Below are 13,429 nucleotides of genomic sequence, written 5' to 3'. Positions count from 1 at the left end.
CAACAAATGGCAACATCTAAGAAGACAGCAAAAGAGTTCAATTAAGTATCCAGGAATTACTTGGCTAAGTTATGCAATCCAAGCTATTCAAGTAGTTTAACCATCATAAACAAGGAATGGAATCTAAGTCCCTATACCACTAAGTGGAAATAAGGATGATATGCGTGGCCGGTTGAGGTATGCCAAGGTGTCGGTAAAATAAGATGATAGTACTACACCATACCTAATGAAGCCTAGCCAGTATCGATGGACCCACTTTTATTTATCGGCGTGATATGTAACTACGACTCTGTGAATCTTCATAATTACTCTTCGCAAGGCTTAACATCATACTCTACGTCCGTCCTGATAATATACTTCGCACCCTTCCTTACCCCAGTTCCCTCATGTAACAAGGCACCATTGGCCTCTCCGTGCGGGAAGATCGCAACGGCTCCCATGACAGGTCGCACCGGGTATGCATTGAGGGTCCCCTCTCGCGCAGCTGGCATAAAGAACGTCGTCTCACCGCCCTCGAACTCATCATTCAGATACAGCAGGAAGGTATACATAGAGCTCTGCTTCTTGTCCTCCGGCGACGCGTCATACACATACGTGTCATCGGGGAGGATGCCTGACGGCGGCCAAGCTCCGTCAATGTGGCAGCGGTACTCGGCGCCGGGGACGTATCGATATACACGGAAGCGTCGATTGATACCTCGAGCTAGGCGGCCATTGATCGACTGAGGTACGTAACGGGACATTCGCGCCCAGAGCATGTCATGGAAAGTGGTGTCGACAACCCAATAGAAGTTGTGGGCTAGGATGCTCATGTCGCCATCTTCGCGGAGGGGTGCGTCGGGCAGAAAATTGACGGATTCACCGGCCGCAATAATTGCCTTGCACTCGGCGGGGGAGAGGACATTCAGGGCAAGGCCAAGACCTGGCACAGCGGGATGTGGATGGTATGTTATGGTTGGCCCGACGGGGGCCAGCGGTACGGCGTTCGGGGCGGAGGTGTAGAGGATGGCGGGATGGTGGTTGGGAGGTTTGCGGAGGGGGCCGGGGGTTGTTTCGATGACGCGGAGGGCAGATGGTGACTTGGGTGCGTCAGCTAGAATGGACTTGTCAAGGACTGAGGCGTAGACAGGGAGTGGTGCCGTCGAGGGCCGGAGGTCCCAGATGGACTGGAAGGCAATGGGAGAGGTGGAGTCGACGGCATTCGGGTTGGTGTCAATCGGAGTGCTGACACGCAAGATGGCATCGAGGACGCGGAGAAGTTGTAGGTCCTTTGCGCTGCGTTCAAGGGGAACACGATCAATAGCGTCGGGTTGCGTTGAGAGGCCGCTGACGACGTCCAGATCCCGCACCCAGCGACACAAGGCTCCGATCTTGGGTTGTTCACCCCTAATTCTCATCTCGGCGAGCAGGATCTGGGCGTCAATATATTTCTCGTCAGCAAGAGCACCGGTGATTCGTGCCGTTAAGTTTGCGCCCTCTATCGAACAATTAGCTGCTGCTATTAATTAGCAATAACGCAGTAGCATACCAGCAGCGTTGACGCCCGTAGTGCAGGCCTGACGGAAGTCATAGACCGCGGCTCGCAGGTCCTTGCATGCCTTCGACTTGGTTAGGCTTGGGTATTGTGCGAGAGCCGTGAGTGTCTCGATCGTAATTTCGAGGTCCTCGTCTGGGACGACCGTTTTGAGGTGCTTGGGCTCGCCATCGGGAGGCGGTGTCAACGTAGGAGCGGCCTTTGGGACTTTTTGTGGGAGGTCGGCTTGCGCATTGCGCTTGCGCTTGGCAGCCTTGGATTTGGCCATGGTTATCTGTGGTTGATTGACAGATAATTGACTGATACGAGTGGGGGTTGGGAGGTTAGACTTAACGTTTGTGGGCGTATTCCGTCCCTGCAAAATTCCTGATTTGCCCCCACACAATTTCTGTTTCCTAAAATCTCGTACACTAGCCTCAAAGTGGACTAGTGGACAATACCAGAACCGGTAGGGTGTCGTGTTAATAGTTGTACTTTCATTCCAAGCCCTAATAACCTCCGTTTGGGACATGCTTCTCTTTACCTACCCTAGCTAATCTGCCTCAGGAAATGAACAGAACGACTGATGCATGCAAGCTATACCGAAATATGTGTCAATAGCGTATGTGAAGTGGTCCACCAAAATAGGTTTAGCGCATTTCTAAGCTATTCCTTTTCAGGGATTATACTATGGTCAATTTTGTACGGCATCTGGAGCGCCTTGTGAGAACACTTACACTGTGTACAGGTTTACAGTCCTCATTGAACCTACCACTGGAGAAAATGGACGATTATCTCTCTCCCAATGGCCTCATACATCATGTTAGTTCACATCCCCTTCATTACCACCTGACTAGCTTTTGGGGGACCAACGTCGGCAGATGCATTTAAATGGCCAGAAATCTATGAGCTATTTTATTTCTAGATGAATAAGCTCTCTTAAACTCGTATTCAATCGAGTAGTTTTGGGGTTTCTCTGAAAAGCAGCTTAAGAGAGACTTTTCACTACTATTCGACAACCCCCTGTCATAAATGAAGCAAAGTTTTATGGATGCCAAGACCAGGGTATAATGCAAAAATGGGGCTTTAGGCGGTATGCCTTGGCTGCGATGGTGGCCAGCAAGTGGCAAGATACTTAGTACTAGAAGACTTGAGATGTTCACGGTTCTATATCATCTTGTGTTGGGATTGAAACCGAATGAATTGCTTAGAGGCCTCAGGCCCTTTCCGCGTGCAAGTCTATCTATAGAGTACTAGGCTGGCAGCGGCGGGGTAATCAGTGCCTCAGGCAACAACCATGACACCCAGAAGAAGCCTTAAGCCCCCTTGGGGGCTTCTTTGCCAGCTATAGCTTGTTCTTCACCCATTGCTGAGATAACGGTAATGACTATCAATATCCAGGCGGTTAGTAATTAGCCCAGAGATAGACTGAAGGTAGTACAACGTCTACTTACGCAAGTCTTTTCCGCTGTTGAAATCATCCTGGATCATGTTTCCTAGCTCACCACCGGGAACTTTTACGTCGTCTTTCGCCGTCCCATCGGGTGTCATTAGATTGAGAAATCCATCGTCAATATTAACCTACCAGTCTTAGTATATATACATACAATAAGTCTTGGTAATAGCTTAGAATACTTACCAACTGATATTCAGATCTTCTTACATGAGGAACATCCACAGACTGAGTAGATTGAAAATCACCCGATAGAGTGCTGCCGGTAAAAATATCTTCACCAACTAGATGAACACTAGTTCCAGAGTTGTTGATCTCGACAATTTTACAGGGCCTCCCTTGGATTATAACATGGCTCCGTTTTCTAATGGCCGAAATTGGCATTGGATAGTTCGACGAGCCATCTGCCTGGCTTTGTTCAAAGGTACGATTATGGTCCTCGTCGTCCTGTATGATATCAGTTATTGCTGCCTTAGCGCAGTACATATTGTTTTTATGGGAATATGGATAAGATGTACACTCATGCTGGAATAACTTAGATTCGATATCGGCTTAACCTGAAGAAAGTCTGTATTGAGAGATAGAAGAAAGAAAATGAATTAAGGATCATAGATACATATATATAGTGCTCGACTTCACTTTATTGCAAAAAAGGCAAACTTGTGGGGGTGCCAAATTGGCTCCTAAGCTCAGCTCAGCCATCATAACCCGCATCATCTTGTATCCAATGATGCAAGTCAACGTGCCCAATATGCGGTGTGGCCTTTGTCTTGTGGGGCTTATTGTTGTGGCGATAATACCGATGTCAGTGGCACGGCCCAGTTTTAGCTGGCACTCGGAAATAACTGCAAGCTTCCGGCGTATTGTTGTTTCTATAATGATAGTGATCTAGATTTATACTCAGTTTACCAGAGTTAAGTGCATACATGAAGTGGGCCCGCCAGGGTGCCCTTCCTAATTGACACTAATTGTACCCTGCCACTTTTCGAGTGCAGATTCCATATCGATTCACACGGAAATCAGCCATGAATTGATAGTAGAGAAAGTGGATATTTGGAGTTAGACCGAGGAAACCTTAAGCCTCAGTTAAAAAAAGTCTATTCAATTCTGCGCCGCGTGACGTACGACCGAATTATATGCCTCATTTTTTTTTAACCAGCTGCTACTCCGGAGTAAGTTATGCCCCCCAACCTTCTGTTGCTTGAGGCTCTGCAATTTGAATTATTTCATCGCGAGAGGTTCCATCGTTGGGTTTTGATGGCAGGCTGAAAGAAATACCTCAATTAGGTTTCTTGCAGGACGTTCATGATACACAGGTATTAGTATATTGACACAAAACACTGAACTTAGACCCGCACACTGAAGGACCGGTGACTTGAGGTCTAGACGCGTGTGCTCCGCGTTTGCGTAGGGCGAGCTTTAGCTGTGCCATAGATCTGTATACGCGATAGGTCCCTTCGTATCGATTGGGGATTAGGGGTCCTATGGTTAGCCTTTCGATTAAGACGATGGTTGTAGTAGGATATACTTTATGGAGGTGGCACATCCGGCTTTTATCACATGTTGGTAGGGGCTTCCTGGAGGCCCGGAAGTACGGGTTTTTCCGGGCCGCTAAGCGGGCCTAGCTAGGAAATAGAGAGCTTAGATAGCGAGAGATGAATTCATGAATAAATGAAGAAAGTCCTCCTGATCACGCATTAAAATCACATAAATACTATCAAGCAGGGCATTCCGTATGCAGCTTAGGAGAAAGAGGCAGCAGTGACCTATGTTCCTTTCTTAGGGCAATACTACGTATAGCACGTAATTCCATAATGGTGTCGTAGGGGATTCATAACATCAAGAAGACCTTCGAATAAACATAAAAGACTAAAACTGAAAGGTGGCCTATATATCACGTACAGCTCCATAATTTCGAAACAATGGCAAAGGTTTTCACTTTGCTTTATGAAATTCTATAACCTTTCGCCTTACCCTGTTTGGCCGTTCATACAGGTAGGACAACTTTGACCCCCATGTACTCTCGCTGATGCATGACCTTGCCATCAATGAGCACTTGATGGGCACCCACTCTGTTATTTATCGTATCCGTCGGGTCTGTACACGTAGCGATTTGAATTTCGCGCCACTGGCGGTTGGTCGGCACAAGTTTGCCCTGCGACGTGAGCTTCTTGAATTCCTTGTAAACTCCTTGCTCCTCGACGCAGCCCTCTCGTTGAATGAGTTTTGATTCTGGCAAGAGCCATTAGACTAGATCGCTACCAGTATTGTCCGCCTTCGATTGCCATTCACTCACCTTCTGCAGGAGCCATGTGCAAATCACCAACGGAACTATTAAACAGCACCAACGAAAGACGCTCCTCGTGCAGCTGGTCCGCGGGCGGCCTGAAGACACGGTGGCGAGTTGCCTTGAAATGTCCGCCCGACACAATCTCCAGTGTATCTCCGATGTTAATAACAAGTGCTCCGGGCTTGTAGGGCACGTAATACCATTGTTCGTCGCGGCCCCAAATCTGGAGACATGAGATAGGGACTGAGAACAATAATGTTGTCAAACCAAAGTCGGTGTGGCCGTGCATGCGAAGGCCTTTAGATGCTTCTTGGGTTTGTTTCTGGACGGGTCGGAAGAGCGCATGACGGAAGTAGCCTTCGCCGGTTGGGCTGCCGTGTGATTGTACATTGTCCCACAGATAGTCATCTGGCAACTCCAGGACGCGCGACAGGACGGTGAGAAGTCGTCGGTTCACGGACTTGGTGAGATAATTGCTGAACGCCTCGATCTCATCCATGAAGGGGTGTAGGCAGGTTGGCACACGGTTGATGTCTTCCCAATCGGGCTTGTACCAGTTGAATTGTTCGATGCCGTCGGGTGCCCCGCGGTGACGCTGGGGAATTGGGACAAACAGTTAGCATTCGGTTCAGTATTTTACACGTACAGGGCTAATGGCCTTCTACCTTGAATCCGTAGGGATGCTTGTAACCGGACCACTTCCCGCTGTCAGGGTGGAAAAGGAGTCGTTCTTTGTCCTCCTCGCTGATGTTGTTGTATAGGTATTGTGCCAGGGCGAATTGGCGATGCAGCTATTAGACGTATGAGAGTTAGTACTACTCCTCTTCTCTCTGTACCTTGTCCCTCTTACCTGTTCTAAAGAAACTCCATAGTTCTCGAGAAACAAAAAGCCATCATCACGAATGGCCACTTTGACCTGCTGGACAAGGTCATCGACCACAGCTGGGTCTTCGGAGTCCAGCAGTGAAAGGTCAATCGACTTGAGCTCGGCGAAGTTGTGCTTTTCCTTAGTAACAGGAGGAGGAACCCATTTTGGAACGAAAGGTTTGCCAGGAAGGTCGGCGGATGGTGGGTTGAAGGGGGCTGCGGGTGGCATGATTTGGTATCTGCAATGATATCTAGGTTTTGATTGATGTTGAATAGAAGGACTAGATGAGGCCTTCCAGTTGAGGTTTTATAATTTCTTCTATTTCATAGGATGATGGAGGTGAACATGTGGTACCTGAAGTCATACAATGTGCCTTGAGGCGAGCTCCTAAGTCAAGCAGGAGGAGCGCAGGCATGCGTCTTGGCTGACCCGCTATTGCACTCCATGGCGCCTCCACCAGCATTTTTGATAGAACATGTACTCGTTGCAACATTTCCGATGATTCCATGCCCGATAAGCTAGGCTCTCCGCCTTATCGAGCTCCTCCCGAAACTAATCTACTAAATAGTCGCCAAGGATAAGCTCAGATGTTCGGCTGTGGGGCGCGTGATGCGGGAGGAGCTCCTCCCAACTAGGGCTGGAGGAGCTTCGGCGAGAGATCCACTCGGCGTCATCGCGATGCAGAGTAAAAGAAGAGGGCCGATGTGGAATTTTAAAAGAGTGGTTTTCACCACTTTTGTAGTATCGTATCTCAAAAGTCATAATACAATTATCTATACATCCACTTCGCGTTGTTCTTGCTTATTCCGTGATCCTCAGCAAACATGTCCCGTCAACTCATCTCCAGCGAAAAGTTTCCTCCCAAGCCTCATAATTGTAAGTGACATTCTATCGTCTTGGCGATGAAGTCTGCTGTTTGCTGACCGATGTATCTCACAGGCCCCGCCGTCAAAGTCCCGGGTCTTGTCTTCTGCGCAGGCCAAACAGCTACCGGCGAGATTAAACAGGCAACGGTGAGTCTCTCCTGCAAAAAAGTACCTTATCTGTAACAAAAAGACTAATTATTACATGACTCTCTACAGAGAACCGTTCTACAGAATCTTAAAGAAGTCCTCGAGCTTTCCGGATCATCGCTTGAGCAGGTCGTCAAGTACAATGTCTATCTCGCCGATATGAAGGACTTCGCTGCCATGAATGAGGTGTACATCGATTTCCTCCCTAAGCCGATGCCATCTCGCTCGTGTCTCCAGGCGCTGCCTCCGGGTGATGGAACGGTTATTGAGATTGAATGCATTGCGCAGGTTTGAGACTAGTCATATAGAGGGTTTCGATATAATACATAGTAAACTTATTCATCTTACGGCTTTCACCATTAGTTACCTCTGCTGCCTTTCATCTTTAGCTATCATATTCACTTATTGCCATTATAAGAAGTAAAAAGGTGCTCAGCTTAGTTGTACATATGAATGAAAACTGGAACATGGACATATGATAAATGCGGCCCACACTCGTCACAGCAACGTTTCACACAAATATATCTATGGTCCGATTTATTGCTTGGAAAAATGTACACATACTTATATCAGATACAAATGATAGACTATCCATTGTTGTGCTACTTAATCTGATTATTGTGTGGTGCTTGTATTGGGAAAGATGTCCTACGGAAATTGGGCGAGGGAAGGAGGCAGTTGAACAAGATAGTATCAAAACTGAAAATATCGATTATCATTATTTGATCTCAAATAGGCATGTGTGACGAAGGAGTATCCGATAATGAATGCATATTATGTACCAAAAAAAAAAAAAAAAAGTGGTTGGTATCCCTAAGCAATAGTATGGAGCAAAATGGGGTATGGGTATAATGTTGGATTCGCTATCTAGTCTATAAGCCCTATATCATTACAGATATCAATGTCCTCTCCAACGCTTCATGACCGAGCAACTTCAAACTCGGAAATATACCAATTCTGAATCGCCTTGGTATCACCCGTGATGGCGACAGTGTCATATCGCTCTCTAGCCTCCTTGGCCATGGTACCATTGTTCACCATGCGCCCAGCCCACTTTCCATGCTTGCGTGCCGCCGCAATAATCTTATCAACAGCAGCGACAAACTCCGGCTCATCTCCACGGGCGGGCACATATCCAAGAAGCGACTGTGCAAGATCATTCGGACCAATGAAGACGAGGTCCACTCCAGGGACAGCACAGATTGCATCAACGTTTTCAACGCCCTCACGCGTCTCTATTTGAATCATCGTCAAGATTGTTTCGTTGGCGGAGATCATATATTCCGGGGTGGTGAGACCATGGCCGATAGCCGGGAAGGCTGAGCCCTGGCCACGCACGCCCTGTGGAGGAAACTTGGACGAGGCGACGATTTGTTGTGCTTCTTCGGCGTTGTTGATCTGCGGGACCATGATGCCATGGGCCCCTGTGTCTAGAGCACGCTTGATAATGTCGTGGGCGGGACCACGAATGCGGATAATGGGTGATACTCCCAGTGCTGAAATGGCAGAGACGGAGTTGTGCATGGAATCGTCGCTAATGTGACCGTGCTCGCAGTCGATGATGATACCGTCAACACCCGTTAAGGCAACAATCTGGGCCATGCGGACTGAGGGAATGGCCATGAATGTCATCAATGGGTATTCTCCCGCTCTGATTTTGTTCAAGAGCCTCAGACGAGAGTTCACGATCTCGGTCGTCTGAGGGGTGGGGTAGGTCTTTGTTGGGGCAGGCATTTTGTTGTGTATCTGTGTGATGATGATGATGATGATGATAATGCTAGTGATAATGGGAGTAGCAGCTGGTGACAACCTGTCTTTAATAACTGTTCTCTGTGATTGTGGGTGTGTTAATATCACTTGCTATCATCTTGAAGTATGTGCTCGGCTCATCTCCGACGGCCGAATTGGGAGGAGCTCCTCAAGTGCCGTCTTTTCACTCCTCCCGATAAGACCCACTCGGCTTTGATGCACCCCGGATTCGAACCAAACGTCTAATTGTCTAGGCAAGATTTCCAATTGGACTGATATCTTTGGTTCTATTCCCCTCTTTCCAATCTTTATCTATGCCAGCCCCACTATCGATCCGTCCGCGAATCATTTGACTCATAGATACTTGAACAGCCGTCCTGTTCAATAGCCGCTCGATGGCCTTGACAAAAACACACTGATAACAACCATTTCTTAAGCCTTTATTATGGACGCGAGCCTGGGGAGGAGCCCTCTTTTGAAATATATTCTCTCTCGAACAGAGAACAAGCTGCCTGCAACCGATCCAAAACATTAGAATCTGCTATTGTCGAGCAAAAAAGACTTCTTGGCTTTGATATCTATCGCCCCGATGGCTACAGCCATGGACACCAAAAAAAGGCCGCTGTCTGTGAAAAGTGATGACAACATTTCCGCTGCAGAAGGGCAAATTGATGTCCCTGACGCGGCATATCGCCGGATGCCAGAGAGTCTTCGCAACCTCAGCGAGGATGAACTGAATACCCTCAACAAGAAAATTGTCCGAAAGGTTGATTTTCTTGTGCTCCCGACCATTGGGATCCTCTACATTTTGAACTATGTCGACCGCCAGAATTTGGCCGCAGCCAAGCTCCAAGGAATCATGGAAGATCTCAACATGACCACCCAACAGTTTGCCACCGCAGTTTCGATCCTCTTCGTCGGCTACTTGCCCTTCCAGATTCCAAGCAACCTCATCATGACCAGGATCTCCCGGCCGGGCATGTACATCTGTGTTGCTGTCGTGATCTGGGGCTGTATATCCGCCGCAACGGCAGCAGTGAAGACGTACGGCCAGCTGCTTGCCGTACGAGCCATCCTTGGCGTTGCTGAGGCGGTCTTCTTCCCCGGTGCGATATACTACCTCTCTGCTTGGTACACAAAGAAGGAACTCGGGAAGCGCATTGCAGGCCTATATATTGCCCAACAAGTGGGCAATGCCTTTGGCGGGCTCTTCGCAGCAGCCATCCTCCAGCTCGATGGTGCCCACAACATCGCCGGCTGGGAATGGCTCTTCATCATCGAGGGCAGCGCAACAGTCGGCATCGGGGCGATATGTGCCCTCATCATGCCCGAGTTCCCGCACAACAGCCGCATCCTGTCCCAAATCGAACGCGACCTAGCCGTATGGCGCATCGAGTCGGAAGCCGGCGCTGCAGAAGGTACAGAGAACGAAAGCGTACTACGCGGCTTCAGGAAAGCCCTCTCCGATCCTAAACTACTGCTCCTCATCTTTGCAAACATGCTCTCTCAAACACAAGGCTCTATTGCCAATTACTTCCCCACGCTCGTCGCGTCCCTCAACTTCAATAATACCGTCAGTCTGCTCCTCACTGCGCCGCCTTACATCCTCGCCGGCGCTGTCTACTATGTCCTCATGTACTACTCTGACCGGAAGAATACCGTCTACCCCATCATTCAACTCTGCGTGGCCATCGCAATCGTCATGTACATAATCCCCATGGCAACACTCAATGTCGGGGCCCGCTACTTCTCCATGGTGATTTTGCCCTTTGCCTCCGTCGGCCCGCAACTCCTCCTCTACAAGACGATCAATCTGCATCTGGCACGACCAGTCTCCAAGCGTGCGGCTGCCTCTGCCCTGGTCAATGCTATCGGCGGAACATCTAATATCTGGGCTTCGTATCTATACTACGAGCCGCCGCATTTCTATGCCGCTTTCGGGACGCTAATGGCGAGTGCTGTTTTGCTGGCAGTGACGATGACTGTTTACCGGTGGCTGGTCTTGCGGGAGAACAAACGCTTGGATTCCGGTGATCCGGAGGAGATTGCAAAGGTTGTTCGGGGTGGTGTTACGGAAGAGATGGTGCAGCTTAATTGGCGGTATGAGATGTATTGATTTGTTGTATGATGTTTATAATCTGTGAAGTCTCTTGCTGTGGAAAGTCAAGTACAAGTAATTTATTCAGTTGTATGGCACGATCGGAATATACATTTAAGCCATGATATGCTAGTAATGGTAGTATGTAGATTATTAATCCCTATGCAGCCTCAACAATAGAGAGGTAAATGAAAGAGTAAACCAAACCCACCTCAACTCCCCAAACCATCCAAACAAGACAATATAAGCCTCCCAAGCTGCCATCTCTGCCTCCGCCGAAAGACCTTCCTCGCCCACTCCAACGCCCCCTCCACATCCCCATCCTGAATGCCAGCAACAAGCATCGCATTCGGAATCCCTCCCCGTACAAGCTGCCAAGCAATCAAAAAAGCCTTATACGCATACACTGCCACCCACGGTGCCTCCAGATCCGGTTCCACAGTAGTATCCAGATACCGGATGAACCAGTCAACATGTGGCTGGATGGCCTTCGCTGTGTCGGCCTCCCACAGGAACTCATAAGAAGGCGCGAGAGAAGTCGACTGACTCACCACAGCATCCAGACTCGCAGCCACAATACCACCCGTATGAGCTGGAGACCATAAATGAAGCTCGATCATGGCAGTTTCCCATGTTGCTGTCGCGTGCATTTCCTTTGTGGTCTCGGGTTGCGGCCGGATAAATGGGCCCAGGGAGATTAGCGATGACCGGAGAGCGTCGAGCCGGTCCATGCTGAGCATTCCGGTCATGGTGGACCAGCCGGATACTTCCCTGGCGCTGGAGATGAGGAATTGTGCGATGTTAATGGCCCCGTAGGGGTCGAATGTGGGGATAGAGTCTGGGTTGGCATCCGAGGATAGAAACCGGCGGACTGCGTCTGGGTACGGGACTGCCGGTCCGGGGTTTCTCGTGACGAGATGTCGGTGTGCCCATTCCGCGGCGGAGGATGCTGTCCATTGGGCTTCGGGGCAAGGGAGGTCATGCTTTACTTCTAAGTGGGAGATAGATCGGGGTATGGATAGGAATTGGTACCATAGAGCGTCGATCTGGTGGACGGCGAAAGACGTTCGTTTGTGTGACTCGGCTTTGATGAATTCTCGCCATAGCGCCTCTAGATCTTCGGTCGTGGAGGACTCGGTTGGCATTGGTTGCATGAGGCCTCCTGCTCGTGCGAGAGATATCATGTTGGAATGCATTTTGAGGCCGGATGCGGAGTCGTCTCCACAAAGGTACATCATGGCGCATATTTGTAGAAGTAGATAGGACTGGATGAGGGAGGTGTTTTGCCTTGGGTTTTCGGTTCTACCTTCCTCAGTGGTAGTGAAAGCACGAGCTTGATGAAAGCAACGGATGGATAGGCTTGCGCCTGAGCCGACTTGATCGCCACAGTCTGGGTCTTCGCCATGTTGATAGCCGAGGGAAAGAATACTGAGCAGCAGGTGTAGAGGGATATGTGTGGCGTCGAATGTTGGTTGGTGCAGAAAAGGGAGAAAGTGCGAAACATATTTGAAGAATAGGTCACAACCCTGTGTAATCTGCGTGGGTGAAGGTAACCAATCGCCCTGATCATTTGATGGTGATAAGCCAGGGCTACCTTGGCCAAATTGGCACCCAGCCAGATTTGTGTCAAATGAAGCAGACTGTGGTATAATTGCAGATGGCAATTGGTCGTCAAGTTCGTAGGTCGGCTTGAGAAAAGATGTTCCCAGTAACAGGCTCCGTTCCAATTCTATCGCATCTTGCACCATTCGGCCCATACAATCTGACTCGTTTATTGAGGGCCCTTGTACGGATGAACCTGTTACAACTTGGTCCCTATTTCTTTCAGCTGTCGCCGATCCGCTACTTCGCATAGTTGAGTTTTCTACATCGTGACCAGGGAAGAGTGGATGCTGCGCATGCGGCAACGGCGTATTCCAAATCCCACCATTCACCTCAAGCTCGCATTCATCACCCGAATTCTGCGGGTGAAAGCCATCCTGACTGTCAGGAGACGATTCAGAAGACAGATACACATCATGTCGTTCCGGTCTCCGTTCGTCGTTTACTTGCTTAGACGGGAGAGGCCCACGCAGCGATCGTTTGGTAGTCCGTCTCTGCTCATATTCCGGATGCTTTCTCTTCATATGTCGGTGTCGCAGATCCGGGCGCGAGAAAGTAGTCTGGCAAAAGTCACAGGGCAGCGAGGCCTCCTCCTGTGAGCGGGAATGGAGCTTGGCATGTCTCTTGAGGTTCTCATGTCGGGTAAAGCGACTTTGGCAGACATGACACTGGTACGGTTGATACGATGGTATCCGCCTGCTGGCGTGGGAGACAGACATTATATTATAAAGAAGCAATAGAGGCTTCCTTATGGCGTGACTGCGTCGGTTTGTCGAGATGTACAGGCGGAGAAAATCCCCACATACTAGTATCGGTTTCCCCGCACGGCCAAGCATCGGCTAC

The 13,429-nt window shown here is 49.2% G+C and overlaps 7 protein-coding genes across 7 annotated transcripts; 2 read left to right on the top strand and 5 right to left on the bottom strand.

Annotated features, from left to right (window-relative positions):
• Positions 1-181: 181 nt before the first annotated feature.
• Positions 182-1,868, bottom strand: BDV27DRAFT_122954 (prolyl hydroxylase family protein). Its single transcript, XM_032065757.1, has 2 exons — positions 1,529-1,868; positions 182-1,477 (listed from the first exon to the last, which is right to left on the bottom strand). Exons 1-2 carry the CDS (start codon positions 1,800-1,802, stop codon positions 306-308), a joined length of 1,446 nt encoding a protein of 481 aa, XP_031931164.1. The 5' UTR covers positions 1,803-1,868; the 3' UTR covers positions 182-305.
• Positions 1,869-2,601: 733 nt separating this feature from the next.
• On the bottom strand, positions 2,602-3,533 carry BDV27DRAFT_122952 (eukaryotic elongation factor 5A hypusine, DNA-binding OB fold-domain-containing protein). The gene is made up of 4 exons (XM_032065756.1): positions 3,485-3,533; positions 3,153-3,413; positions 2,968-3,094; positions 2,602-2,900 (listed from the first exon to the last, which is right to left on the bottom strand). The coding sequence occupies exons 1-4, from the start codon at positions 3,488-3,490 to the stop codon at positions 2,830-2,832; spliced, it is 465 nt and encodes a 154-aa protein (XP_031931163.1). The 5' UTR covers positions 3,491-3,533; the 3' UTR covers positions 2,602-2,829.
• A 1,420-nt stretch (positions 3,534-4,953) lies between these two features.
• BDV27DRAFT_168648 (uncharacterized protein) lies at positions 4,954-6,570 on the bottom strand (the record flags this gene model as incomplete). Its single annotated transcript, XM_032074827.1, has 5 exons — positions 4,954-5,198; positions 5,263-5,851; positions 5,922-6,047; positions 6,107-6,339; positions 6,558-6,570. 5 exons carry the CDS (start codon positions 6,568-6,570, stop codon positions 4,954-4,956), a joined length of 1,206 nt encoding a protein of 401 aa, XP_031931162.1.
• A 378-nt stretch (positions 6,571-6,948) lies between these two features.
• On the top strand, positions 6,949-7,431 carry BDV27DRAFT_154408 (RidA family protein; the record flags this gene model as incomplete). The annotated part of the gene is made up of 3 exons (XM_032071964.1): positions 6,949-7,000; positions 7,064-7,137; positions 7,207-7,431. 3 exons carry the CDS (start codon positions 6,949-6,951, stop codon positions 7,429-7,431), a joined length of 351 nt encoding a protein of 116 aa, XP_031931161.1.
• Positions 7,432-8,055: 624 nt separating this feature from the next.
• Positions 8,056-8,871, bottom strand: BDV27DRAFT_142321 (HpcH/HpaI aldolase family protein; the record flags this gene model as incomplete). The annotated part of the gene is made up of 1 exon (XM_032069940.1): positions 8,056-8,871. One exon carries the CDS (start codon positions 8,869-8,871, stop codon positions 8,056-8,058), a length of 816 nt encoding a protein of 271 aa, XP_031931160.1.
• Positions 8,872-9,487: 616 nt separating this feature from the next.
• BDV27DRAFT_168647 (major facilitator superfamily domain-containing protein) lies at positions 9,488-11,002 on the top strand (the record flags this gene model as incomplete). Its single annotated transcript, XM_032074826.1, has 1 exon — positions 9,488-11,002. One exon carries the CDS (start codon positions 9,488-9,490, stop codon positions 11,000-11,002), a length of 1,515 nt encoding a protein of 504 aa, XP_031931159.1.
• A 194-nt stretch (positions 11,003-11,196) lies between these two features.
• Positions 11,197-13,110, bottom strand: BDV27DRAFT_142319 (fungal specific transcription factor domain-containing protein; the record flags this gene model as incomplete). The annotated part of the gene is made up of 1 exon (XM_032069939.1): positions 11,197-13,110. The coding sequence occupies one exon, from the start codon at positions 13,108-13,110 to the stop codon at positions 11,197-11,199; it is 1,914 nt and encodes a 637-aa protein (XP_031931158.1).
• Positions 13,111-13,429: the final 319 nt, after the last annotated feature.

The sequence above is a fragment of the Aspergillus caelatus genome (genome assembly GCF_009193585.1).
Source record: "Aspergillus caelatus strain CBS 763.97 unplaced genomic scaffold BDV27scaffold_27, whole genome shotgun sequence".
NCBI lineage: Eukaryota > Fungi > Ascomycota > Eurotiomycetes > Eurotiales > Aspergillaceae > Aspergillus > Aspergillus caelatus.
Note: the sequence above shows the minus strand (reverse complement) of the source record. Positions and strands in the feature narration are given on the sequence as shown.

Coding starts and splice junctions, on each gene's coding strand:
- BDV27DRAFT_122954 (XM_032065757.1), bottom strand. CDS start 1,802: ATGGCCAAATCCAAGGCTGCCAAGCGCAAGCGCAATGCGCAAGCCGAC. Junction 1,478..1,528: donor TACGGGCGTCAACGCTGCTG/GTATGCTACTGC, acceptor ATTGTTCGATAG/AGGGCGCAAACTTAACGGCA.
- BDV27DRAFT_122952 (XM_032065756.1), bottom strand. Junction 3,095..3,152: donor GAAGATCTGAATATCAGTTG/GTAAGTATTCTA, acceptor TAAGACTGGTAG/GTTAATATTGACGATGGATT. Junction 2,901..2,967: donor CAACAGCGGAAAAGACTTGC/GTAAGTAGACGT, acceptor GGATATTGATAG/TCATTACCGTTATCTCAGCA.